Source organism: Cucurbita pepo, chromosome LG04 (assembly GCF_002806865.2).
Source record: "Cucurbita pepo subsp. pepo cultivar mu-cu-16 chromosome LG04, ASM280686v2, whole genome shotgun sequence".
Classification (NCBI taxonomy): Eukaryota; Viridiplantae; Streptophyta; class Magnoliopsida; order Cucurbitales; family Cucurbitaceae; genus Cucurbita; species Cucurbita pepo.
This window is the reverse complement of record NC_036641.1, coordinates 11,525,714-11,549,868: the sequence shown is the minus strand read 5'-3', so window position 1 is coordinate 11,549,868 and position 24,155 is coordinate 11,525,714. Positions and strand designations below refer to the sequence as shown.

The following is a 24,155-nucleotide window of genomic DNA, read 5'->3' as shown; positions in this document are numbered from 1 at the left end:
TTGGAAGTAGCACATGGGATGGAAGCTTCCATTGTTTAATTCTAGTTAAGAAGCTTGGCATTGCCAACTATAATAAACAGTAGTCAGCATAGCCCCCATTATGGAAACAGCGATGCCTCTCAAGTTTTCAACCGATTGGACAACATTAGCGAAGAAGAAAGAGTTAATAGCAAAAAGAGCAATTCCTCTAAAATTTTACTCCCAATTGAAGCCATCATTTCATGTATAATTCTTTTAAGAAACATATATGTACATATATCCTAACGAGGTTCAGTCAAGCCTAAGTAATGAATTGTTTGAGCCGTCAGCACATATAATTGGTAGATGTGATACAATAGTTCTCTGATTTGTGCGAAAGAGCCGATCTACCTGTGAATCACCTATGCAAAAGTACCCATGAACTTGAATCAGAAAATACACGCATATCACCAAAGGAACTTCAAATTTTTAAAAGAACAGAGTTCTAAGACATCAAAGTCAGAAACCTTACAGTTCGCAAGTCTCATCGAAATCACATGCAAGTACTTCATAATCTGATGAAAAAAAGAAGAATGGATATCAATCTTCGGCACTATGGGGTCAAACTGACTGATATCGAATAAAGGAAATAGAAGAAGAGAAAGAAAACAAATTTCGAAATGTTCAGAAAGGACAAGAATGATTATTGTTTACCTCAAGCTCAATCAATAACGTTCCGGAGGAGGTTGTTGGCTGTGGGAGCTTCAACAACACCTATCACAATTCTCAAGTCAATGGCGCAGCGCTGACACGCTCAGGTGGCTCAGAGGTGCACTGTCGCCACTCATCAGCACACTACAACTATTTCAGCCACCACCTTCTCTATGCCTACGGGCTATTCATCAGAATGGCAGCAAATTTATTAGGTTGGACTTTGGTGAAATAATTCAAAGGCCAACTGAATTATTATATTTAGATAGGCTTCATTTCATATGCAAACTAAAGACAAATAACTCTCTGAATTTACTTCCCAACCATTCATAAGTAAACTGGATGAAAATTCCAGCAGAGATTGCTAATACAACAGGGTTAAAAATGTAGAATTAGAAGGACTTCCCATTTTATTATATTTTGATAAGACTTCATTTCATATGCACGATTTGTGTTGGGTAGTGCAGAGCGTGCATACTTAGACTAGGAGGTGTAAGAAGGGGATTTCACAGTAGACAGTTCGTACTGAGATATGGGGAGATGAGTGTGGTAAGGAATATTTTGGGCTTTGTGAATTAGTGGGGAGAGATTTCTGACCCTCGAAATAACAGTCTTAATTCGTCCTCAGATTCATGCAATCAAGAAATTTTACCTGTAATATGTTTTCTCTGCATCCAGAACACCCTGAGTGGATGAATAATTCAGTCAATTTCCAAAACAAAGTAGCACGAGCAGAAATAAATTAAGATCCATGGATTACAAGTTCGAACCTTGATAATTAAACTGGCTGCATCCTTGTGTAAAACCTCGTTGTATTCGTGACAGGCCAGACTCTGGGAAAAGGAAAAAAAATCACTCTAACGTCTTAACCTTGACCTACAATTTATTTTTATTTTTCTCTCTATTATTATTAGTATTATTATTATTATGAGAGGGAAATTGAAGCAAACTTGAACACAATTAGGGCAGCCGGTCTCTCCGAAGCAGCAGCAAGAGGTGAGAAGTTCTAAAGCAGCATGCAACAGCTCTATGAAAACGGGTTGAATCTGTTACAAGTTCGGTTAAGTTCTTGATAATAAAAAAAAACAACCACATTTCTAATGATTTTGCACACAAAAAAGAAACTGACAGCAGTAAAAAATTCTAGGATCTTGGATCTTCAAGCATTGACCCACACCTAACATACAGGAAAAATACAGCAGCAAGAATTCCACGTTGCTCACCTGAAGTGACATACCAGTTCCTCCAGGATGTTGATCATACAACAGAATCCTTTCTGGAAAATAGCGAGAATCATGAGGATTTGCACATTCAGGAGCCAAGTCAGACATGTTGCAAATTATACGTCTGCAAGAAACAGTGATGAGCTAAGATTGAAAATATGCTGAACTTATAGGATTAACAAAAGAGCAGCACATTTATAGATTTTTCTCGTGTTTTTTCTTTCTTCAGTAATTAGAACCTCCAACGTTTATAAGTAATGCCTTGACCTGTTAGCTCCAACTTGTGTCAATTGAAGAGGCGAAGTTGTGAACAGAGTAAGAAAGTGACCACCAAGAGGAAAATTGGAATTTGGCCAAATCAAAGACCTCTCCCCAGTAGTTAACTTCGTGATTCTTGCATCTCCCAAAGCATAAAGCCCATAGGAAAGATGAATTCTTGCTTCTCCACTCAAACCACACAAACCGTGTCCATGTACCAGCCAGACCAAGTTGTACTGAACCAAGCAATTAATACCCATGATGCATGGAATTCCTTCATACTGAATTCCAAAAGTTGGAAAAATATATCTCTTTCATTTTTCTGAAAGATAGCTCGGTTTCCCATGAGAAAAAGTTTACAAGAATAGATGCCTCAGTCTATTCTGATTTTTCTAGCCAAGGTGCACCAATGTAGCAGAAAGGTCATATAAGGGGTTCTTTGCTGTGCATCATTTCAGCTGCATTGAGGCTATAAGGGCTCCTTTATTGTGCATCATTTCAGATGCATTGAGGCTTTGTAATTAAGTTGATAGCAGAAAATTTTGATCTTCATTGGCACCCAACGGTTCAACATTACCCATGACTCTAATCCCAATCCTTCTTTTTGTTCATTCAAAGTCTAATCCCCTAGAGGAAAAAAAATCTACGGAATCTACAATATACAGATTCACTTAGTTTCTTTGTTCCTCATTCAATGTCTAATCTCAATCCTTCTGTTTACCCTGCTCTCAAAGACTAAAATCCCGAAGATAATTAAATTATTTACTTGATTGTTAACTTTAGGGGGGATAAACACCATGCATTTTATCCAAAGATCTTCTTTCGTAATCCCCTCTTAATGGCGCATGTTATGCATGCAGCATTTGACCTGGATCTCTAAAGGTTTCTCTTCTCTACGAAACTATGGAGCAGAGATCTGGCTAGTTAGTATTAGTTGGATCCCACCTGAAGGATGTAGGGAGATGGTGGAGAAGGTGCTCATTAATCCCCTGGCCCCAACCTTCTTTTCTTACAGGTGCTTGTTACAACAGCATGCTATATTTACACGTTCAGTAACACAAAGTTCCAAGAGCATAACCTTTAAGGAAAATTTTAAACACATTATAACGCAAGACTTACAATGGTACTACATTCAGAAGAGCATGCGAAGCAGCATGCAAGCCTGCACGAAAGTCATAGTTTTTCCTCTTCACCTCTTCTTTTATAGATAGTGGTACTGGAATCCAAACTGCCTGCTTAGCATAGCAAGGGAAAATAAAATCAGCAGGAGTGATGGAAAAAAAGAAAAAAAGTAAACAAAAACATGACTTGATGGCAGGCCAATTGATTAAAAGAATAGGTCACAAGTACCCTGAGTTTTTAAATTCCACCTGAGAGTTATACGAATATTTTGGAAGGGAGAGGTCCACTGTGTCAAAAATTTGATTACTTCCTTTCCATATTCGATAGAAACCAAACCAAGTGGAGGTAACTCTGCAATCATTTGCTTGCGCAGTTGTTTTTAAGAGCGGAATATTTGGAGCTCTCCTTGGATAGGCCTAATTAACAACATGAAACTATTTAAAATTGGGAACTACTGAAAAACACTGTAACAATACTTTTTATGGATTTAAAATTCATGTCACGTTTCTCCATCGTAAATGCCAAAGCCACAACCCTTTTGAAACAAACCACTTACATTTCTAACAGAGAAATACACTTTCCAAAATCCAAATTTTAGAAGATATGATATCCAATATACAGCAAATATGTAACTTCAGAAAGATAGCGGTTAAAAAGCGACAAGTCAATAAGTCAAACATACCAAACTACCACCAATAACATGAATGTCAGTGTAATCACGTGTTTTTGTGTAATATTTTAGATCAGCTTCTTCACAGAAAGCAAGCATAGTTGACAAATTCAAGCTTTTGATCAGATAAGTTCGTCCTTGATGCATATAAACAGCACCTTCATAAACCTGAACCACATAGCCGGAAACCTATATTGTTAGTTTCATAAAATGGCAATCGAGCAACCAAAAAGTAGAAATGAAAGGATCCTGCCTCACCTTTTATTGATCTCTTTGAATAAAAAATAGAAAGGATTTTGCTTATTAAATACATCAATGGTCTTATTTTCTAAACAGCAGTCACCTGAAAGAAAGCCGTGCTTTCCTCAATCTCTTCGAGAACTTCATTTCGGTGCTGATCTACAACTTTGTATCTCTCTGCTTCAATCGCTCGGATACTAACTGAGCGTGAAGGAATTTTCTAGAAAATATTAATTAAAATAGGAACATCATAGTTCAGTTAACCACAGGCTTGTATCAAAATCCAATTTCTGATAAGTAATACACTTTAGTCCATCAACCAAACGAACAGAGACTGAATCAATTGATTACTTACATACCTCTTTCCCAATATAAGTCCAAATACTTTTGGATGAACCACATGATGGTGCAGGAATCAAATCTCCTCTACTTTTTAGAGACACTAGGGCAGTGTTTAAGCCAGGACCAAACAAATTCTGATCATAAACCATACAAACTGGGTGTTCATATGCAGCACACAACAAATGCTGTTCAAGAACCTAAAAAAGCAGCATCAAGAAATATGAGAACTACAACTTCACTAAAGCGGGGAGTGAGCCACCAATTTCAAGCATCACTATCAAATTTGGAACCTGTTGGTTTTCAGCATCAATATGGCAGCACTCAATTGGGCTCCCAAAAAGTTTTTCAGGGTGTTTCATGAAATATTGATCAAGAGGCCCTTCAAATGCAACATATACAGAAAGAGAAGTCTTTTCTCTCCTTCCTGCCCTGCCTGCTTGTTGCCACAAGCTTCAAAAGAATGTAGCAAATGGAGGAATAAGAGTATTAGAAACCAAAAAACCAAAATTAAGGACAAAGTCAAAAGACCAAGTATAACAAAGAAGATTAAGGAACCCTACCTAGCAATACTACCAGGAAAGCCCAAATGCAGAGTTGCATCAATGTGGCCTACATCAATACCCAATTCAAGGGCATTTGTCGCAGCAACACCACAAAGGTTTCCCCCAAAAAAGTCACTCTCTATTCTCCTCCTATCCTGCTCCATTTTAAATATGCACTTTTTGGACAAGTTAAATTACAAAAAGCATATCATAAGAGAATTGTCGTATTTCAACAATAGAAGGCATCTCATATACCTCAGCAGTGTATCCAGCACGATAAGCACACACAGACTGAACCAGATGGGGTGCTCTCTCCTTAAGAATTTCGCGCCTTTAACAATGAAAAGAATAATTGAAAGTTTTAGTTGGAACTATCTCTGAACGGCTGAGTGAAATTGAAGTTAGCATAAGTAATAGAATAAATATTAAAACCAAAAAGACAGAATGATATACTACAACTATAAAGTATCACCTACGTGTAGCATAAAACGAGTTCACAAAGTTTACGAGTTTTACAAAAAGCAATGCAGCGAAGTCCATGCTGAACCATCTCCGCAAAGAGCCTCGCAATGTCCACAATTGGGCTGAAAGGGCAAACAAAGTGTTAAATGATATGATACTGCGATTGGTTCTCATCCACTGAAGTCAATAAACATGGAAAGTTGTTGCCTTGGATTTCTGAAATTAGCATTCTTTTCTGTACTCTGCAGAGAATCAATACCTCTCTGAGAACTTTTTGAGGCCTGTACCACAGAAGCAACAAGGAAAAAATCAGTATTACTTTATCATGTAATTTATGTTGACAGACCTACAGAGAGTACCATAATAGGATTCCAGAGGATGAATAGTTTTCTGGCAGAAGGACTTCCATCATTTTCAATCAGCTCTAAGCTTGACAGACTTCCAAGTTCCTGAAGCATTACAAAAGGGGCATATTTCAATTCATTTACATATTCATACAGAATGAAGTCAAAGTTGATTTTTCATTGAAAGAATATGACTGGGAAAACGACAAGCAAGGATATAGCCATTGCCAATCATTTAAAAGTTAAAAGGATGAATAATAAAGGAGAGAGACTTCTTTCATTGATTACTCTCTATACACTCTACTTACTAATCTCTCTCAAGATTTTCTCCAGATCCATACTTCTCCTAATTAATCTCTCTCTTCACACATTTTCTCACACTAGTCTCTCGACACCCCACATCTCACTTATAATAGTTTTTGTGTCAGTAAATAGTTGGTTCTAGAAATTTTTGTGAAGAAAATATCAATCAACCGAAAAACAAAAAAAACACATTTAAGTAGATCAAAATACTTGTGAAAAACTAAAACCAACAACAAGATGCTTTATTATTAAGTTTTTTTTTTTTTTATTATTATTTATAAGAAACCGAATTTTCATTCAATAAATGNCAAAAAAAAAAAAAAAAAAGCCCAAGAGAAGCTGGAGTACAAAATTAACAACAAAAAGGGCCTCCAATCCAAAAGTAACCAACTACAAAAACGGGTCCAGTCAAAAGAACGAGACCAAGGTTATAATTACACCCAAAAAAAAAAAAAAAAACTAGATTTAATATTAAGCATTTTTTAGAAAGACTTATAACAGAAACAAAAGAACTTCTTGTAAAAGCACACTCTATTACACACCCTTCGTATGCCTGGATTGAATCTCATCCATCATGTTGCCACTTTTTTGACACTTCATTATGTCAACAAAAGACACTAGACTAAAATTATAGCAAAGAGAACAATTAAGTTAGAGTAGACAAAACATATATTGCACTAACGAAGATGCTTCTATACATTTTCAAACGAGTTTCAAGAGAAAAACAGGATGCATAATTAAATTGTTTGATATTGTTTGTACTAAAAAACAACAGTAGACATCTATACTAAGAGCACATGGCTTTAGCAATAGTCATTACAATTACCATGCAATGTTGGCGTGGATTTGCAGAAGTTGCTGTACAGAATATAAAAGAAGGATCACTTCCATACACTGCACAAGAAAACAGAATATTTTTTACAACAAAATTAAAGTTGAAATTTAGATGAATAACTCCCTCAATTTCCATTTACACACTAGGTGGTAATCCACACCATGAGAGCAAAGCCTGCGAAGTCTCCGCATTATTAGTGCAGTATGACATCCAAATGCTCCCTTATAAGTATGAGCCTCATCAATGACTATAAACCTGGGTAAGAAAATCAAGTGATAAAATCTTGAGGTAAATGTGCACAATATTGACAGTTTAATGTGCGAAACATCAGCATAATTAGTGCACACGCAACCAGCAAGGCCAATACAAGGCAATCAAATTAATGGAGGATGAACATAAAGGCCAAAGTATTTAAAAAAGAAAGAAGACAAAAGTTAGAGAGAGAATGATACAAGGGATGGAACATGGTACCACAAAGAGTGAACATTGAACAACGGAAAGATAAATTGTGAAGTGTGACACATTACCGCAGATTTGATAATATCCGACTAAATTGTCTGTGCTGTGGCAGGATTGATAGATGTAGCATATCAGGATTTGTGATTAACTGTATAAGAACAGAACATTTTAGGAGGAACTTGGTTTTCAGACTAACGTTTAGGGAAGGAAGGAGAAGGCTTAAGAAACGGCCTTCATAAATTACCAGCCTAGCATTATCACGCAATAAAATCCGGTCAGACTGTGAGGTATCACCATCATAAACGCCAATGTTAAGGTCAGCATTAAACCCTTTCATCATGACAAGCAAACTTCTGAGTTGATCTTGAGCTAAGGCCTAAATGTGTAAAAAGATTTAGTATTTCAATACAAAGCAAATTTGTATCAAACAACTTATGCAATAATGCAGCAGAGAACATACCTTAGTTGGAAATAAGTAAAGAGCACATGATGAGACATCTTGAGACATTGATTCAAGAACTGGCAAGTTATAGCACAGAGATTTTCCACTTGATGTCATTGTAGCAACTGCAACATGATTTCCAGCCAGGGAGGCTTCTATCGACCTTGTCTATCAAGTTCAATATGGTAGAAATCAAAACAGTTTTTTTCTATGAAAGAAAATGTATTCAACTCAAAATGAATATATACAAGCTATAAGTCGTATCAACCCACAAGTGAGGCACGGAGTTCACAAAAGTTCACTCCAGTGAGCCTTGATTAAAAAAACAAAATAAAATAGAACTGTCATGATCACAAAAAGACTTGAACAGAGTGCATACCTGATGGCTATACAACTTTGCTACTCCAATACATTTAAGTGCTGATATAACATTATTAGAAAGTTCCTCCGGAATTTCCACATAATTAGCTTTTCTAGCCGCAATATCTTCGACGTGCACTATCTGTTTAGAGAATTATACATATCAAACTTCTCAATTAACAACTAAAAATATGTGGAAAAGACAACTTCAATGCCAATTCCACTTTTTCATTGGATGGCCTAGTCAACCATTGACAGACTACGACTAAACATGTTGATTTATCAATTAATTAAATAAAATTTGAGCCCCTGTTTCACTTCCTCAGCCACATACCTGGCCCTCAGATCCAATACCCTTTTCAAGATGTTCAACCATATTCTCAGGTAAGAGTTTCGAAGTGTCCTGTCAAGCCAAGAAACCATATGGCTGTTGTAATTAAGCATACAAACCATGCAGTAAACTATTATAGACATGAAATTAGAGGTAGAACTTTCGGATTCATGAATGCTGTATGTAAAAAGGTTGATATAAACTTTTACAGTCAAATGTGAATGGGCAGTAGACACACAAGCACACTTCATGGGATAGCAAAGTTTAGAAAACCACATCTCTTGCAAAGAAAAATCAACATCAAAGCTCAAAATATTTTTGATTTCCTGTCAGATTTTGCGTTGACAATTTGCAAAAAGAGAACCAAACAACTCCATAACTAAATATATACCAACGACAATTTCATACATGACATTGTACTCGGTCAGATTTGGAACTCGACGAAGCCATGTCACTTTTTTTTGCTCGCTTCGCTTCATTTCCATCCACAGCAGACGCTTTTGACGTAATTAAATCTTCCAAAGAAAAAGACACACATATCTCACTTCTGCTTCCATGTCTAAGCTGCATTCCGCACCAGCCAATTAATTAATTCAATTTGTAGAAAAACGGACACTGGATAGTGAAACTGATACACAGATACTAGCTGGATAATAAACCCAAATGAATGCACAGATAAAATATGAGACTGCATTGCAAAAATTTTAAATCATATTAATCGTCCTTTTTTGTTTTGAAGTCATCATCATATCTGTTGGATCACTTGGGAACTTCTGGTCAGATATTAAACTCATTTCCACCGATACATGATAAAACAATACTTGAAAAGCGTTCTTAATTCTTAAGAACTATTAACATGACTTGGATTCTTTATTCCTAATATTCGGCACGTTCGTTTCAAAGCACGCGTGTCATCCACAAAGGCCAATAAAAGCATGGATTTCAACTAGACTTCGTAGAGTGATTAATGGCCAATGTTTGCGCAGAGGAACCAAATTCATGTCCCGTTATCATTAGTGATGTTGTTTATAGTTAGCAAATTCATGACCAAATAACCAACCATACACCCTCCTCTCGAGCTCATTTCAGCATTATACTAATATTCTAACCTATATTTACTTCCAGAAGGGATAGGAGAAGTGCTGACTGGATATTGAAATTGAGAAAATCTGGTGCACATATATGGGACACGAAGGAGGAGATGGCAACAATACCATCTGGGTAACAAGAAATCTTGAAGTATGATAAATTCATTCAACTCTATTAAACTACTCATCTCATAAAACTTCAACGGTGTGAATAGCAACATGGATGCTCTTAAGTCATTTCTTCGTCGCGAAAACATTTTATAACAAAACCAACGAGACAAGGAACAGTTAAACACACCATATGGCCTTTAATAGCATCCCAAAGGTGAAATTTAAATGATTTTTCCCGCCTCTTCAATGGAGTGATATCTGTTGGTGCTTTGGACAGTTTATATGCTGTAGAGCAACAACGTTAGGTAAATAAAGCAAAATCCAATTGGAAATCGAATACATCTCAATCATGGTCTGAATTTCAACTTACCCGTATTATCAGCTGTCCATCGACTATTTTGTGCGGTCAAATAAATAACAATGATAATCTTATCATCATAGCTATCTTCCAAAGTGCCACTTGCAAAATGTACTACCTGGCACGGGCAGAATATGTACTAGTTAAAACTGTAAGCTGGGTGAATGATTGATGATGTAATAGCATGAGTTCTTAAGAAATCCATACACAACGAAAAAGAACCTAGTCATTACAATTTGACAATTATCCATCACTCGTAATGTATTTTTGTCGCTTGAGCTATTTTCCATTATTTAGCATGTAAATTGACAGCCAAGAATTTCTTTGCAATTTCTCGTTATGATGATATAATGATCCCCCATTAAACTTGGAAAACGCTCACGGACACCGAATCAAGTACCTTGGGACAGAGAAGAGAGAGATGCTTCATATCCTCCATACGAAGCGTAATTCCATGTTTCTGCAGCAGGTCCATTGCTTGTTCCAACCGACTTGCAGTTATAATTTCTTCTCGTAGTTGAGCAAACATTGATAGAACATTTAAGAAAGCAAATGCCTTCATTATCTTCTTCAGCCACACTGGACATAGGCATGAAGAACAATGTGTTCTATTTGGCGCTTTTCTGTTGCCACTTCGGGAATTAGCTTGCTTTGCCAACAAGCACTTCTCATTACGTGGGTCTGATAAACAATCCACAGACTCCAAAAACTTAATCAAGTTTTCACAATTGTATTCGCTTAAAAATGCCACAGTAGGAGACGATAACAAGTTCCTCAAAATGTCATCTAAAATCCCATTCGAGTCATTACAAACGAAACCCTTTTTCCCTTTTGCTTTCAAACTAGAAGAACCGGTACTACATGTCGCTGCCAATTCAGCATCAACACCTCCAGTTTCAAAATTCCCTCTCTCACTCTCGAGGCCATTTCCCTCTCTCCCTTGAACAGAACAGTCATGTAAATACGATAAATCCTGCACCATATCGGACCATGCAGAATCAGCGAATTGAGAAATTGAGCTTCCGCCCGAAACACTGGATCCTTGTACATATTGATCGCGAAGTTGGGGCTTGGAAGATTCCTTTTTAGTAAATGGAATGAGCACTAGAAATTCGCCTTTGTCAATGCGGCATGCACTAATTTCACTCTGCGGTTTCAACTTAGTACCCTGAAACGAAAATGTCAAGTATCATCAAGCAAAACCAAAAGTAGTCGTATAGAGAGGGATAGAGAGAGATTGAGACGTTCATTGCCTTAGAAAAGAGGTGAAAATTGGGGGAAACGGTGGCAGAGGGGAAATTCTTCCTGAGTAGAAGTTTAAGGTCCTCAATTGTTCTGTTGCCGGAAATGGAGATGGTCAGTGATTCTCCGGTTAGGGTTTTGATTCGGATTTCACTCTCACTCTCCTCCATTGCAATCTCTCTCCTTCTAGAGCTTCTTTCCGGAGTCCATTTTATACGGCCAGGAATTTGGCGGGGAAGATGATCGTTTCGCTCACCGGCAACGTGAAGTTGGCGTCAAAGCACTTGATTTATGGGCCGTGTATTTTACTGTTATTGGGCTTCGTCGTGTAAAAGCCCAGATAATTGGGCCTCTAGTCTGTCGGGCCTAATCAGAATTTGGGCTTACTGAAACGCACCGTATTTTCTTTTCTTTTCTTATTTCGTATTTTAAATTACAAATATTTAAATTTATAAGTTTAAGTATGTATTAATCAGGTTAAATAATTCATCTGGGTAACAAGAAATAATTCATCTTTATCCGTCTCAACAGGAAGTTGCGGATTTCAGCTGCGACAAGCTATCGTGGAGGGAGAGTACAACGGCAACGTAGTCGGAGGGACGGCGGTTTTCCGGCTGGTTCTTGGGTATCGCTCAGCCAGGACATTCCCGTTTCAGAGAAATGGATGCTGTGATTGGCTACCATTTTACACTGGTTCATGATCTCTACAGCTATTCCGGTCGAATAAGATTAAGGATTCCGTATTTTCCGACGAGATTCATTACAATTGTACTGAATAAATTTTCGTAGTCTGGACGCTTACATTCATATCTTCTGTTAGCTAGTGCATTCGAATATCATCATTAACTTTCCATAATTCATTGAATTGAATGAAGCTGTTTCTATATAGGGCTGTGCAGCAAATAGAGATTTAGTCAATGTAGACCGTTAAAACTTTTATGGGCATTCAATGTGTGCTAGCTGCCTCCATTTATGCGTTTGAGTTACATCTGCTTTATAAGGCCCTGTAATTCTGCAGGCTTAACTTTTACTTTGATCTCTCTAATCTTTATGGAGATGGAGATTGGAGATTTCAATTTTTACTGTCCTTTAGACGTTACTTTCTTGATGTTCTCCAAGTGTTTGCATTTGCTTCAGCTCTGACATTGGCAAGGTATTGTCTAAGATTTATCTGGTCTGAAAGCAGGTGATGATCATTTGTACATTTTATTTGTGCAGGAGTTGTTGGGATGAGATTGCTTGATTTGAAGGGTTTCTCAAATCTTATGATTGTTTATATATATGTATATATATGTTCATAGTAATTTCAGAGGTCTTTGTTTGGCTGCTGAGAAAAGAAAGAAGGGAAGAAACTTAGACTTGGGATCTTTCTTGTGAAAATGATAGTGTTGGTTTTGGTTACATTCTAGACTGTTTCTGATATTCAATCAGAGGAGCTGACTTTCCCAAAACAACATTAAATAGAATGTTTGTTTGTTTTCCATGTCATGGAATCAATTAGAAGATAATTGATGTCTGATTGTGTGTTTTATTTAGTGTTGCACAAATTCATTGTCAGCTTCATAAGAATTGGAAGGATCAACCTTACCAACCAGGAAATTTGGTGATCTGTTCATCATTAAAGAATAAATGAGGAATGAATTTTCAGATTTGGTAGTGAACAATATGTGTAAAAGTCCAAGCATGGAGAAGAACAAAGGGAAAGTTGATGATGTTGAGTCATTTAAGAGAAGAAACTGTATTGTACAAGAGAGTGAAGATGATCCTGGTGAATCAGAAGCAAGTGGAGATAGAATGAGTCGGTATTCCTCGACGAGTTCAATCAACGACGAGCTGCCCGAGCTTGTTGTTTTCCTTCAAGAAACCAACTATGAATTTGTGAAAGACATTTGCATTGACAAAGCAGGAACTTCTTGTGAGGAGTGCTTTGAGGAGAACTGTGACACACAAAATGGTTATGTACCCTGCATGCTCAAAAGTGATGTAGCAGAAAGCGACATCAAAACAACTGAAGAATCTGAGGACTTGGAGTCGTCGATTTTGAGTACTGACTCAACACAGGTCGTTGAGAAAAATTTATTGAACAAAGTAAATGAGAACCAAAAGTTTTGTTATGATGCAAAAGATGATATCCCTTCTGACTTTTCCAATAAGAAATCTGTGCCTAAATTGCATCTTGATAGAAAGGTGAGAATAAACTCAGCTTAGCTTACTTGTTCATATCTTTGTAAAATTCAATGACTTGATTTGATTGTCTGCAAACTTTGTAGGTAACAGGTAAAAGGGTAGCAGCTTCTTCCAACTCTATTGCAATATCATTGACTAAGATACTTGATGAAAACAAGCTCAAAGGCAAAGGAGTTGCTGGAAGCAACAATGAACATGGAAACGTCTTTCACGATTCCGGTTTATCACCGAGCGGAGTAGGGGGCGGTGGCAGGACATCCACAGCCGAAGACTATGCACCAGAAAACCAAACAGGACGGTACAGAAGCATTTATGGCTTTGTTTATCAGAGAGATGATGGTTCCTCTGAGGTTGATCCTGCTTTCAACACAGTGAGAAGGCCCTCATTTTCATCTTATGTGGGCAGTGACTCACTTGGGTCGAATGACAGCACCAACAGCTCTCATTCTTTTGCTTTTCCAATGTAATTTTGCTTATCTTTTCATTAGCTCTTGCTCCCTCATTTGTTGAAACTGAAACATATAGCTTATTATCTTCGCCTTCTTGAATTCACAGTTTACAGACAGAATGGAACGGAAGCCCAGAAAGAATGGCGACCGCTGACCCGAGGCAAACACGAAGGCTGCAACTGTGGAGGCTATGTCTTCCCTGCTGCAATTTCTGAGCATCTTATTGCCCAACCTGTCAGTGTTCTTCATTGTTTTCACTCACATTCATTATCATTTTGTATAAGATATGTAAAATTGCATTGAGCCCAAAATTTTTAAGTTTATAATCATAAAAAAATAATGTTTTGGATACATCCTTTACATTTGCTCTCACTTTTACCTCAATATTAGCTTTTAGAGAAAATAAGACATTTGGAAGTGTCTTACATCTCTAGGAAGGAACTGTAATAACCCGAGTGACCCAAGCTCACTGCTAGCAGATATTGTCCTTTTTAGACTTTCCCTTCTAGGCTTCCCTCAAAGTTTTAAAACACGTCTGCTAGGGAGAGTTTTCCATACCTTATAAAGAATGTTTCGTTTCCCTCTCCAACTGATGTGGGATCTCACAGTCCACCTTCCTCGGGCCAGCGTCCTCGTTGGCACACCGCCCGGTGTCTAGCTCTGATACCATTTGTAACAGCTCAAGCCCACCGCTAGCAGATATCTCTTTGGGGTTTCTCTTTTGGGTTTCCCCTCAAAGTTTTAAAATGCATCTATTAGAGAGAGGTTTCCACGCCCTTATAAAGAATGTTTCGTTCCCCTCTCCAACCGATGTGGAATTTCATTGGAACACTCCATTGGGAGGATATGCCCAGCTAAGAAGATAAAATTTCTCATACCTTAAATAGTTTAAGATTTTGGTTCGACTATTCGAGAAAAATTCAAATATTACCCCATACCTACTTCTTCAATTTAACTTTTGACACCTTACTAAGTAATATACAATTTTATTCAAATAACGTCACACTATTCTCGAACGCTATTGATGTGGTGAATTATAAATGGAAGTATGGTTAAATGTAGTACTAGAAAAGTAATGTCCTCTCTATTAGTGAGTTAATATAGCATTAAAGTACTATGTTCTGAGCTTAAATGTTTGTCATTTCATATTAATAATCTATCTGTTAGCCCTCTTATATGGGTAGTATAGGAGCCCACACATGAAGAGATTGTCAAGGAGAAAATCGAAAACATTGAACTCATAGGTCTGAATCTGATGCTGATTTAACCTATGCATAAACACAAAGAAACGTGGTCCTACACTTGATCCTTAGACAGATACTCCAAGTAAACAACAGTTGCTTATGAAACTATCTACCACATTCTTAATCCCTCATTGCTGAAATTTGACATCTCTTTGGCTTCTGACAGGCTCAAAAGATAGTTGAAATCAGGTGAAGAAGATGAGATGGTGGCAATTGCAAGATAAGATGTTCCTCAATGATAAAAGAGGACCACAATCAGTTTGCTGGAAGTTTCTAGAGATCTGTTGAGGCAAATGGTTGAGTTGATAGATAGCTCAGTCCAATGCCGACCCAACTTGGAAGGATTCAACTCAATGGTGCCCACTTTTGGTATTAGAGTCTTGAAGGTAAAGTATCTAATGATGCTCCATTGGACCATATAATATGCAGTGGAAACCACTGTTGGCCAAATGAAAAAGGAGAAGAAAAAACCATTATCTTGGGAAGGCAAATGCCAAATCTGTCTGTTTAGGTAACACTTTCTTTTCAACTATTACGTCCCACTCCAATGCCATGCCACCATGTTTTGATTAAGTCTAAACAACTCTCAGGTAGCACGAGATTTGCAGGAGTTGACAGAGTCATCGAGCAGGCAGGGGGGCGGGTGATGGAAAGTAAGGACCACCATCAGCCACCACCATGTGCCAACCCCGAATCGAAGGCACGTCATTGCTCGGCCAACGCCACAATCAATTGCCATCTGAATTATGAATGTTGAGGCCTTTTAGAAGCAGGATGGGGGCGACAATGAAAACTGACCCTTCACAAGTCACGTCTCACTTGATCAAACATGCCAATTCCCATTACAGGACCATTGCAGCTGAGTGAGTACCTTGGAGCAATCCAATATCCATCCACACAAGCAACCACAGAGAGATAGAAGTGGGAATTGGAGTCAAACATTAACATTTCACTCCAACACTCGACTCGATCAGCTTCTCTCGAGTCGAAATTCGAGGTTTCTTGGCCGATATGGACGAGAAAAGTGAAACAAAAATGAGATGCTAGGACCACAAAAGGCATGTGATAATGAGTCAGCTGAGACAAAGGGGGGGTTTTGGTTAGCAATGGTAATCAAAGAGCAAGTGACAGATGGGCCTTTGGGGCAGAAGAAAGGCAAGGCTTATCAGCCTTTTCATTATCAAATAAATGCTAAGATTACATGTGAGCTGTGATGCTTCAATTCACAGCTCAAGGACCCATCTCTTTCAATTTTAATTACATTTTGTTTTCTCTTTTCTAGGCATTTTGAGTCTTTTGTTTTTCGCTAAATGTTGAAAAATATGGAGCATTTGAGGGAGCCATAACAATAGGAAGAAGAGAGGAAATTCTGTGTAGCGGTAACATATTCACTACTAGTAGATATTGTCCGTTTTGGCTTGTTATATATCGACATCAACTTCGTGTTTTTAAAACGAGTATGTTAGGGAGTGGTTTCTATACCCTTATAAGAAATGTTTCGTTTCCCTCTTCAACTGATGTAAGATCTCACAATCCACCCCTTGGAGGCCCAGTGTCCACGCTGACACGCCCCTTGGGAGCCTAGTGTCCAGGCCCAGTGTCCACGCTGACACGCCCCTTGGGAGCCTAGTGTCCACGCTGACACACCACCCCACAATTCACCCCATTTGGAGACCTAGTATCTTCATTGACACACCACCCATTTGGCTCTGATATCATTTATAACTGCTCAAACACACCGCTAGTAAATATTGTCTGTTTTAATCTAATACCTATCATGTTAAAGAGAAATTTTTACACTCTTGAAGGAAATGTTTCATTCCCATCGAACCAACTTAAGATCTCACAGTAAGTTAGGCAGAGTATTACTAACCCCTCATGCATAAGTTTCAGAGTATTACTTACCCCTCGTGCATAAGTTTCCTCTTTCAATGGGTTCAATTTCTGTAATTTCGTACTTCATTTTATTTTTTATCTTTTAATTATGTAACCGACAATATAAGAATCGGAGATATTATTATAAATTTAATAGAAGAGACGAAAGAGAGATGTATTTATTACTAGACTAAATAAATAATTAATAAAAGAAAAAAAATTCCACTTTATTTACCACGGAGGTGCATTTATTACCACAAAGTCACACTGTAAAAAACTGTTTCAAGTCATAATGGATGGAGAAGACTGAGTCGGCCCAGTCGGAGCAAAACCTCCATATTCTCGTCCTTTGAAGAAGATACGTGGCCCCCACGTCACCCCTAACGCTTCCACGTCATCATAATCCTCACCAAATCACCATATATCATCAGTACCATATTCCTACCCCTACCACCCTCGGCCTGAAAGACAGGACAAACCGACCTCCTCACCTGTCACCTATCACCTAAACCCACGTGGCTCCCCTACCCCACCTTACGTGGACTCATAATATCGCATGCTGACTCTGGGCCCCACTTCCCCCTCCCTTCAACCGACTTCGTACGTCACCCGTCGTCTTCTTAATTTCAAAATTAATTAATTAACCTTATTTAACAGCAAATTTTTTTTAAAAAATAACGATAATAAATATTTTAATAAACTATAGGGGCATTGATTTACATAGAGACAAAGTAAAGAAGGAAGCATAATTTTTTCCCATTTTTTCCTTCTTTTTTTTTCCACTGAGAGATATTTCTTTAATTTTATACTAAAATTAGGAAAAAAAATAAAATTTGAAATTAGAAAAAATAGGAAATGGTGGGCTAAGAAAGTCTTGACCGTGGTCTGCAGCGATTTACGGAAGGTACAGATTGGGGGGGTCTGGATCACTCCATTGATTTTGACTCCAGTATGCTTGATCAACGGCGTTGGGAAGATCAAAAAGAACCTGATGATCTCCGTTTGACTGCCAATCCAACGGTCCAAATCCAATGTTACTTGATCTGCTATTCTGCAGCCCTGATGGATCGACGTGAGCCGTCTGATCCATGTACCCGCCGCCGCTGCCGCCGCCTGTGATTTCCTGCATCTTTAGTTCGTCGTTAACATTCATCATTCTCTGTGGCGTCCATTGATTTTGAAACTGATGATTCATCGCGAAAGGCGTCGCGTCAGCGATGTTGCCGAATCCAAACGGCAATGTCTCGTTCGACGACGTGATCAAGCTCGTGAAGCTTCCGATTTCCGAGAAAATTCCGCAGTCCGAAACTGTGGCTGCCGCCATCTCGAAATTCGTGTTTGTACTAGGATTGGGGAACAATTTCGAATCCTGTACGGTTAATAGAGTCGACGCGGAACTCTTAGATGGAGCGGAAACAGCCTCGGTTGCGGCGGCGGCGGTTGTTGTTGCGGCGGTGAGGCTAGAGCTCTCGCTGCTAGAATGAGAGGTGGATTTCTGTTCGTGAAGTGGAGGTGGTGGCCCGGTTGTGTCAGATGTCGGCTTGGACTTGGAAGCTCGTTTGGTTTTCCGACAGCCACCACCGACAGGAACGTTGCGTAGGACGCCGCCTTTGGTCCAGTAACGGCGGCAGCTCTTGCAGAAGTGACGAGGCTGAGAGAGATTATAGTTATTGTAATAACAGAACTTTGTATTGAGAGAATCACACCTTGGGCACTTCAAGGCTTGGTGGTTCTGGTGGTGGTGGTGGAGGTGGGGCCTCAGGCTACGGTCCCCGCCGCCACCTCCTCCGCCGCCAAACAAGCGGCTTCCGCCACCAATCGAGTGTATGCCCTGCATTTCCAGAGCCAAACGAAAGCAATTTCTTGAAGATGGGCAGAGGAGAAAAGAAAATTAATTATTTTTTTTATTTTTTTTTTTTTCTTTTGGGTGGGAGTGTTTGATGGGCTTATGATGATAAAGAAATTTGGGGAAGTGTGTGATATAACGGAGCTGAGTCTCTGAATCTCAGCTTCTAAACACTGACAAATATCCCCTGCGCAGCTTCAAATGTCTAATGTTTTTTTAGTAAATTTGAGGCATTTCAGGGGTAAAATCGGGAAAACTCAGAGGCCAAGTTGAATAAGGGAGGACCGTACGGTCGGGGAGAGTTGATGTCGTGGATGGCCGACACGTGGACGGACGACAGCAGTAGGTCCTTTTCGACCACACAATCTGCTTGTCGACTTGTCGGCCATACTAATTTATCTACAAGGCTTGAGCTTAAATGGATCAGGCATTGCCACGTTTCAGCTACTGATTGGGTGATTATAAAATGCTTGTATAATTCCGTTTGTACAGTATTATTGTGCGAGCGGAACCTTATCAGTATTATCAGCATCAATAGTAATCAACATTCCATACATCATAACATCATTAAATATTTTTTTAGTATGCATAAAACTAGGCTGCTTCTTTTATAGATTTCTTAAACAAATTCCCGAACAAACGCCTAGCGATGATTCCTATGTCCCTTCAAGTCTCGTGTTATTTTGATAGTTACTTTATACATTCGATTGATTGATGTTCCGATGCACGATTGGATTTTGATTTTCTGCTTCGTAAAATAAGTGACGGTGCTGTTTCTCCCACGTCTATTTATTGATGAGTTCGAGCATAGAATCGAAGGTAGGGTAACTAACACGGTCATCTGGACTGATCAAAGACAACCAAACTAGTTTCGAACACTCGTATTGGTCATAAAAAGTTTTGAAATTTATCGATGTAAGGGTGTAGAAATCTCTCCCTAAGAGACGGGTTTTTAAACTTTAAGAGAAAGCACAAAGTGAACAATATTTTGTGGGCTTTGACTGTTACAAATAGTATCAGAATTGGTCACTGTCAGCATGACATAGAGAATGCTAGTGGTGGGCTTAGACCAACATTTTACATTTTTAATATTTTTATTAAATATCGTTCTAATACGATGTACGGTGAGGTGAATAAGAACGTACATAGATTAGGATAATTAATTTAATGAAGCCAATTAATCAAGTGATTAGTGCACCCACGATCCGTCACCTTCCTCCCTGGAAGTTAAAATATATGTAATTAATGCGCCCACCATTCTGTGAAATGCCTTTTAGCCTAACTACTTAAATTATAATTATCCACCAAATTCATCATTATTTTATCCTTCTTATTATATGATTCACAAATCCTTAAATCTCCATAATAACTTTCCATGTGTTTTGCATCAAATCGCACCATATTCTTAAATAATTTCATTTCTTATTTTTTATAAAATAATTTAAATCTTCTTTTTTTGTTATATATATTATAACGCTCAAATAATAAAATACACGTATAAACCAATACTGATACCGATAATATAAAATTTAGTTTAAAAATATTTAAAATAATGGATACTTATTATATATACCAACTAAATGCACATAAATTTTGGTATAAGACCGGTGAGATAAAATAATAAGAAAAATGTGTTTAATTTTGATTGGAGGTGACATAAACCCTAGTGCTCTACAGGTAATTGGAACCTAGCTAGATGCTTTGTTTATTTTATTTTATTTTATTTTATTTATTTTTTAAAAAAATGATCCATAATGGAATCCACTCTTCATTTTGGACAATAAATGTAATTATTAAACTACACTTCACATTCATCATTTCTCCACTTGTTTATATGTTGATAAATTTAGCCTTCACAGTGACCTTTTATTACGACGTCGTATTAATTTTAATTTAATTTTTTTTAATTTGATTTCAGAATTGCTTCGAATATATTTTTTTAACCCTAAATTAAAATTCATTATTTACCAATTTAAAGTTATAAAATTGTTATTAAATTAAATTCGATGGAGGGCAAGAGGAATGGGCCCCACTGGGCCCACTGGGCCCACTGCACCTGCACGCAGAAAATATGTCTTTCATTCCTCCTTCCCTCACACCAAAATGTCTTCAACCTTATGGCCCTATGTTTTTTTTTTTATTTATAATTTTAAATAAATTAATTTGTTTTATTATACCCAATTAAAAAATGTAATTCTCCGACCTTTACTATCCAATCGAAGAGCAGATAGCTAGCCTCTCGATATCGAAAACGCTCTTGAAGTGATAGGTTCCTTCATCTGGTTCGTGTTTTTTATATAGCATTTCAATCGAATGATTGTGAAATTGTGTAACGTTAAAAGCTCACAGTCAACAAATCTTGTCCATTTTAGCCTGTTATATATTGTCATCAGCCTCATATTTTTAAAACCCATCTTTTAGAGACTTCACAACCAATCTCACAATCCATCCCATTGGGCCCAGCGTTCTCGCTCGCACACCTTCCAATATTTGGCTCTGATACCGTTAGTAACAGCCCAAATCCACTACTAATAAATATTGTCTACTTTGACCCGTTATGTATCGGCGTCAACCTCACAGTTTTAAAACGGGAGAAGTTTCCACGTACTTATAAGAAATGCTTCATTTCTCTCTCCAACCAAGCAGAATTTTATAAATTGCTTCATTATTTCTGATATATATATTACTGGTAATGAATTATATACGTGGATAGTTTTTAATTAGGTTCACATTAATTAAAACAGGGCTGTGATTCACAGCCAAAACATAAATGGGAAGAGAGGGTAAAATCCAACCGTCCGGGTGGGGCTGTCCTGGTGGGTGACGGTGACATTAGAAAAATCCATTCTGGGAGGTCTTTATCATCAGGATATACTGCTGACGTTGCCCCACGTGTGCCTATAATTTATATTCTCCAACTGATTTCCAAATTATTTTCCCTATAAAAATTCTACAAAATTCATAATTTATATTAATTATTAACTAATATTAAGATAATTTTAAAACATCGTTCCATATAATTAAAAATTGCATGGATAATCGGTTAGTAAATGAGTTAATTAAATGCTAATCACCAACATCATTACATTGCATTATAACTAATTAATTACGATTAGACTAACTCTAAACATACAACTCCATAAATTAATAATTACGACGACTAAAATTAAATTATTTTTTGATATAATGAATCGTACCTAAACTAAATTTATTTATAAATTTTGTATTAAAAAAAAAAGCTAAAATATTACGAGTTCGGGAATATATGGACTAAAATAGTATTTTAGCGCTCGAGAATAGGTAGTGTGAAAAGGAAAGGAAGAGGGAATTGAAAGGAAATGACATAGAAATTGTTCACATGGAGATGGGGTCCGATATTAGGTTTATGCTCTCTTTCTCTCTCTACAAATTTCAAACCCTAATTCTCTCTCATCCTAATTAGCTTTTGAGCCCTAAGAATTTATTTTATAATTTTGTGTTAAATAAAATATATTTTATTTTATTTGGTTTTAAGAATTATTTAAATCGAATATTATGTGAGATTCTAAGTCGGTTGGAGAGGGAAACGAAACATTATTTGTGAGAGTGTGGAGACCTCTCTCTAGAAGAACATTTTAAAATCATGAGTCTGACCAATATATAATGGGCTAGAGTAGACAATATCTGGGCTATTACAAGTGTGAGATTTCATGTCTGTTGAAGAGAGAAACGAAACATTTCTGCCAGGGTGTGTAAGCCTCTCCCTAGAATGTGTTTTAAAACTGTGAGCTGACGATGATACATCGGTTGGAGAGGGAAACGAAACATTTTTTTGTGAGAGTGTGGAGACCTCTCTCTAAAAGAACATTTTAAAATTATGAGTCTGACGACGACGATACATGAGCTAAAGTAGACAATATGTGCTAGTGGTGTACTTGGGGTAGAATAAGTGTGAGATTCCATATCGGTTAGAGAGAAAAACGAAATATTTCTATAAGAGTGTGGAAACCTCTCCCTAGAATATGGGTTTTAAAACTGTGAACTTGACGATTATATGTAATGGTCTCAAGCAAACAATATGGGCTGCTACGAATGTGAGATCCCACATTGAGTGGGGAGAGCACGAGAAATTCTGGCGGTGGGCTTGGGCTGCTACAAACGTGAGATCCCACATTGGTTGGGGAGAGCAACGAGAAACGAAGCATTTCTTACAGGACTGTGGAAACCTCTCCTTAGAAGACGCGTTTTGAAATCGAAACCCTGACAACAATACGTAATGGGCTAAAGTGTACAATATCTGCTAGCAGTGGGTTTGGATTACTACAAATGTGAGATCTCTATTTCTTATAAGGGTGTGACGAGACGTGTTTTAAAACTGTGAAACTGAGGGTGATATGTAACGGGCCAAAACAATTTATATTAAGAAGTTGAAAATAATGCTACGAGATTAAATTCAACTTCACGAGTCATGGAAGCGCACCAAGAACTCTAGGTCATGACGAAATGTACAAGGGCGAGAAATACGTTGTCTTCTAGAATACGGCTCGAGTAGTTGGGTGCATGCGCTTCGTCTTACGGGTCATAGGCCGGTGACGTAANTCTTCTTCAAAATTAAAATTAAAGTTGTTTCTATAGGTAATTAAATAAATAAATAAAAAAAAGAAAAAGAGAGAAGGAAAATGTGGGAGATATCACAATCAAGAAGATTGGGAAAAAGATATGGGTTTGGAAGGGAGAGGATTGGTTGTGTTGTGGAGTTGTAATGGGCGTCGCTGTCCTAAGCCACCACCAACTATGGGCTCAGCCCCCTCTCTCAGGCCCAGTCGGTTGGAATGGGGACATTGACATGTCAGTCTAATTGGGCCCACTTATCATGTGATTTCTGGGGCCCACCCCAATATTCCTATAAATATATTAATAATAATAGAAGAAGAAAATTAATTATTATTTTGTATTTTCCAACATTTCATGGGTCAACGTCTTCCAAACTATGCCAACCCTTCTTCAAGTAATTTTGCCCAAAAGTACATGATAATAACCCATTATTAATAAAAGTTTCTTTTTTTTTCTTTTCTAAATTTTAAAAATGTGTTTAAATTGTATTATTTTGTTTCCTGAAAATTATTATAATTATTTTAAGTAAAATTTAGGTTCATCTCTTAAACTCAAACCCA

The 24,155-nt window shown here is 37.6% G+C and overlaps 3 protein-coding genes across 11 annotated transcripts; 1 reads left to right on the top strand and 2 right to left on the bottom strand.

Annotated features, from left to right (window-relative positions):
• Window positions 1-163: 163 nt before the first annotated feature.
• On the bottom strand, window positions 164-11,672 carry LOC111793522 (uncharacterized ATP-dependent helicase YprA). 5 transcript variants are annotated; one of them, XM_023675443.1, is made up of 30 exons: window positions 11,413-11,671; window positions 10,560-11,327; window positions 10,172-10,277; window positions 9,989-10,086; window positions 9,011-9,166; window positions 8,606-8,674; window positions 8,291-8,413; window positions 7,930-8,079; window positions 7,714-7,845; window positions 7,538-7,617; window positions 7,171-7,265; window positions 7,002-7,069; window positions 5,888-5,977; window positions 5,736-5,809; window positions 5,543-5,650; window positions 5,322-5,397; window positions 5,085-5,242; window positions 4,815-4,974; window positions 4,542-4,721; window positions 4,286-4,402; window positions 3,955-4,110; window positions 3,521-3,688; window positions 3,270-3,382; window positions 1,893-2,016; window positions 1,620-1,715; window positions 1,440-1,502; window positions 1,322-1,353; window positions 673-853; window positions 491-533; window positions 164-380 (listed from the first exon to the last, which is right to left on the bottom strand). In XM_023675443.1, exons 1-28 carry the CDS (start codon window positions 11,569-11,571, stop codon window positions 847-849), a joined length of 3,726 nt encoding a protein of 1,241 aa, XP_023531211.1. In that variant the 5' UTR covers window positions 11,572-11,671; the 3' UTR covers window positions 164-380; window positions 491-533; window positions 673-846. The 5 variants fall into 5 exon arrangements, with proteins under 5 accessions (XP_023531211.1, XP_023531212.1, XP_023531213.1 ...); XM_023675444.1 differs by having other exon boundaries at window positions 164-369; XM_023675445.1 differs by having other exon boundaries at window positions 5,085-5,221.
• Window positions 11,673-11,899: 227 nt separating this feature from the next.
• On the top strand, window positions 11,900-16,735 carry LOC111793924. Of its 5 annotated transcripts, none has more exons than XR_002814998.1 (6): window positions 11,900-13,588; window positions 13,672-14,051; window positions 14,144-14,271; window positions 15,227-15,363; window positions 15,448-15,792; window positions 15,872-16,735. XR_002814998.1 is itself a non-coding variant. In XM_023676001.1 (3 exons), the coding sequence occupies exons 1-3, from the start codon at window positions 13,031-13,033 to the stop codon at window positions 14,250-14,252; spliced, it is 1,047 nt and encodes a 348-aa protein (XP_023531769.1). In that variant the 5' UTR covers window positions 11,900-13,030; the 3' UTR covers window positions 14,253-14,388. The 5 variants fall into 5 exon arrangements, 1 of the variants encoding a protein (XP_023531769.1); XR_002814997.1 differs by having other exon boundaries at window positions 15,222-15,363; XR_002814995.1 differs by having other exon boundaries at window positions 15,205-15,363.
• Window positions 16,736-17,831: 1,096 nt separating this feature from the next.
• Window positions 17,832-19,196, bottom strand: LOC111793809 (dof zinc finger protein DOF5.4-like). The gene has a single exon (XM_023675858.1). It carries the CDS (start codon window positions 18,991-18,993, stop codon window positions 18,052-18,054), a length of 942 nt encoding a protein of 313 aa, XP_023531626.1. The 5' UTR covers window positions 18,994-19,196; the 3' UTR covers window positions 17,832-18,051.
• Window positions 19,197-24,155: the final 4,959 nt, after the last annotated feature.

Bases quoted from the DNA above. Each gene is read 5' to 3' on its own strand.
- LOC111793522 (XM_023675443.1), bottom strand. From the start codon at position 11,571: ATGGAGGAGAGTGAGAGTGAAATCCGAATCAAAACCCTAACCGGAGAA. The intron at 11,328-11,412 runs GCAATGAACGTC...TTTTCGTTTCAG, and splicing joins ATTTTCACCTCTTTTCTAAG to GGTACTAAGTTGAAACCGCA. The intron at 5,243-5,321 runs GTATATGAGATG...TTGTCCAAAAAG, and splicing joins GTGCTGGATACACTGCTGAG to TGCATATTTAAAATGGAGCA.
- LOC111793924 (XM_023676001.1), top strand. From the start codon at position 13,031: ATGAGGAATGAATTTTCAGATTTGGTAGTGAACAATATGTGTAAAAGT. The intron at 13,589-13,671 runs GTGAGAATAAAC...CAAACTTTGTAG, and splicing joins AATTGCATCTTGATAGAAAG to GTAACAGGTAAAAGGGTAGC. The intron at 14,052-14,143 runs GTAATTTTGCTT...TTGAATTCACAG, and splicing joins CATTCTTTTGCTTTTCCAAT to TTTACAGACAGAATGGAACG.
- LOC111793809 (XM_023675858.1), bottom strand. From the start codon at position 18,993: ATGCAGGGCATACACTCGATTGGTGGCGGAAGCCGCTTGTTTGGCGGC.